The sequence below is a fragment of the Tupaia chinensis genome, unplaced genomic scaffold (assembly GCF_000334495.1).
Source record: "Tupaia chinensis unplaced genomic scaffold, TupChi_1.0 Scaffold000217_1, whole genome shotgun sequence".
In the NCBI taxonomy this organism is placed as follows: Eukaryota; Metazoa; Chordata; class Mammalia; order Scandentia; family Tupaiidae; genus Tupaia; species Tupaia belangeri.
In genome coordinates, this window is record NW_006159692.1 from 4,455,054 (window position 1) to 4,457,663 (window position 2,610).

A 2,610-nucleotide genomic window follows, 5' to 3' on the forward strand; every position below is an offset into this window, starting at 1 on the left:
AAAAATTGGTGTAATGGAACTCGTTCCAGAAAACACCTGCAATACATTGCCAGGGTTGAAGTAACAAATCAAAACATTCTGTATCTGCTAAGTACCCTTGAGAAGCAAAGACCTGAAGGAGGACAGAATATTTAGTCTAGCAATTATGGAACAGGAAGAATGTTTGAAAAGAATCTGGGGCCGCCAGATGACATAGTGGTTAAGGTGCTGGACTCCTACAATGCCGACCACGGTTCAAGTCCTGGGCTCAGCGACTTGCTTTCTCACTTTCTCTGTCTCTGTTTCTGTCTCTCTCTGCTGAGTACATGTGCCCTGAAGCAGATTAAAAAACGATAATGATGATCAATAAAATTAAATACATAATTCTAGAGAGAAAAATAAGGGAATCCATGACACTGTCACAAGTTATTCTTCATGACATGCTTTGAATGCAGCACCAGTTAGAGGGGAGGGGCCAGTGAGAATTTTATGAGTCCTTAGGTATTCTGTAGGCCTGCAGCCTGGTTCAAAGCCACACCGTTATTTTTCCTTTCCCACAGAGTAAATGTATGAGGTCTCTTGTGACTTTTTTAGAAAACACAGAGAAAAATACTAGTTAAAATACCCTTTGCTCAACTGTAACACCATAAAGCCATCTTTGTAAAAATGACAAAAACAATTGTTATTATGAACATGATACATGCACCAAGTTGAATAACCGATAGGCTATGTAACATTACCTGTCTAGGGCACCTTCCAGGTGTTCGTGGGAAACATCGAAATAGTAGTTGGTATGCTCTCCACTAGTGAAGGCGTTTGAACTTCCCGCGTGTTCGCTGAGAAACTGGCTGTACTCGTTTTCTTTAGGGTATTTCTTTGTTCCCAAAAAAAGCATATGTTCACAAAAATGACTTAGGCCAGCAATATTTGGAGGATCTGACAATGAACCTGAGAGAGATAATACATATATAATAAATCGTTTTTTAAAGTTGAAGGCTAATAAGTACAGACGAATTACAGATGATTTGGAATTCCTGTAAGCATAAAAAGGCCCACCATCCAATCAGAGAGAGTTAAGCACAGGCTGCTCTAAATTGGTATTTAGAAGGTAAACCAGCAGTCAGAAAGCACTGGGTACCAGCGCTTGACCTGACATGACTTTAGCTGGTGACCTTGGGCAGATTACTTAACCTCTTGGGACATTCATTTCCTCATGCATTGGAGGGAAAGAAAGAGTTAAATCTGCTCTTTTATAAGAACTAGACCTTTCCGGTCCTGGTTTATTTTATTGTGAGACTACATAGCATAGTGGTAAGAGCAGGGTGGGGGTTAGCGGTCCTACTAGCTGTGAAACATTAAGCACAGTGCTTTCCTTATCTCAGTCATTGTACGGAGACCCCTTTTAAGGGTCCTGGAGCAGAAGTCCATGGTACTTGCAAAGTACTCTACATCACAGCAGGTGATGATGGTTCTCTGCTCAACGCGACCTTATTTCTTCAATTTTAAAATGCCATTGAGTTAAATGAGAGCTTTCCAGAGGGGGGAAAAAAGAAGGAAGCAGCAACCCCCTACTAAGTGTTCACACAGATAAGCAGCAAGCTGACTGAAGCAACATTTCAGTGTGGAAGAAATATGTAAGTAAGAATCTATGGGAGATATTTATTAAGTGTACCAAAAAAAAAAAAAAAATCAGAACCGTGACTATAAAGGACGGGAACGTCAACCTTAGGTCAGTAAAATGGAATAAAAAAAAAAATCAGAACCATGACTATAAAGGATGGGAACGTCAACCTTAGGTCAGTAAAATGGAATAAAGTTTAATTCACAATTTTAAATCATACCTATGTGGACATCAAGCGCGGCTGACGACTTATCCGTGGTGGGATCGCTGATGAGAAGGACTTTGATCCCGTTGGCCAGCTCTAGCCCACGGTATTCTCGCTTGTCTTCAGGAGATTTGATAATGTGATTTCCTATTCTCTTGATGGCTGGATTACTCATTTTGCTGTAAGTCCTTTTTTGGAAACTGAAAAGAAAAGATGATTAATTACTGGACTGTGACTCCTTTTTCTTCTTAAGAACAAAAAATAACATCAAGCGGACGCACATAATACATCATCAGATAAAAAGTATCTGGAGGAAACTTTATTTATAGCCTCTCTACAGGGTACAGCCACTCCTCCCTCGTAACCCTCATTCTCTCAGAGAAATACTAATAATACACTCGGCCTCTGCCTCTGTAGAGTCAGTTAACTGTGAATCAAAACTATTTTCTAAAAAACTGGTTCTATATACAGATATTTTCCATCATTATTCCTTAATCGATTCAGTATAAGCATATTGATACAGCATTTATGTCGTAGGAAGTATCATAATGTAGAGATGATTTAAAATATAAGAGAAGATGCTTGTGGTTAGGTAAAAATCCCAGGCCATCCCCAGCCACCTTTTTAAAGCCAGGGCCTTGCTGTGTTGTAATCCACAGCCTCCTGAGTAGCTGGCCTATGAGCATGTGTCAACACACCCAGTTCTTAGCATAGGCCAGGAATCAAACCTGGGACTCCTGTGGCCTCAACCTGCTGAGCAGCGGTAGCAGCTACCAGAATGCACCCTGGGGACAGTGGAAGCCAC

At 40.7% G+C, this 2,610-nt stretch overlaps 1 protein-coding gene across 2 annotated transcripts in view; it reads right to left on the reverse strand.

The window, feature by feature from the left end:
- The window catches only part of IDE (insulin degrading enzyme), a gene marked incomplete at its 5' end in the record, with an annotated part of 69,096 nt that extends 67,103 nt beyond the window's left edge, over positions 1-1,993 (reverse strand). For both annotated transcript variants that reach the window (XM_014587532.1, XM_006147637.2), the window contains 2 exon segments: positions 720-927; positions 1,821-1,993. In XM_014587532.1, coding sequence (XP_014443018.1) covers positions 720-927; positions 1,821-1,993 — 381 coding nt within the window.
- Between the last annotated feature and the right edge of the window lie 617 nt (positions 1,994-2,610).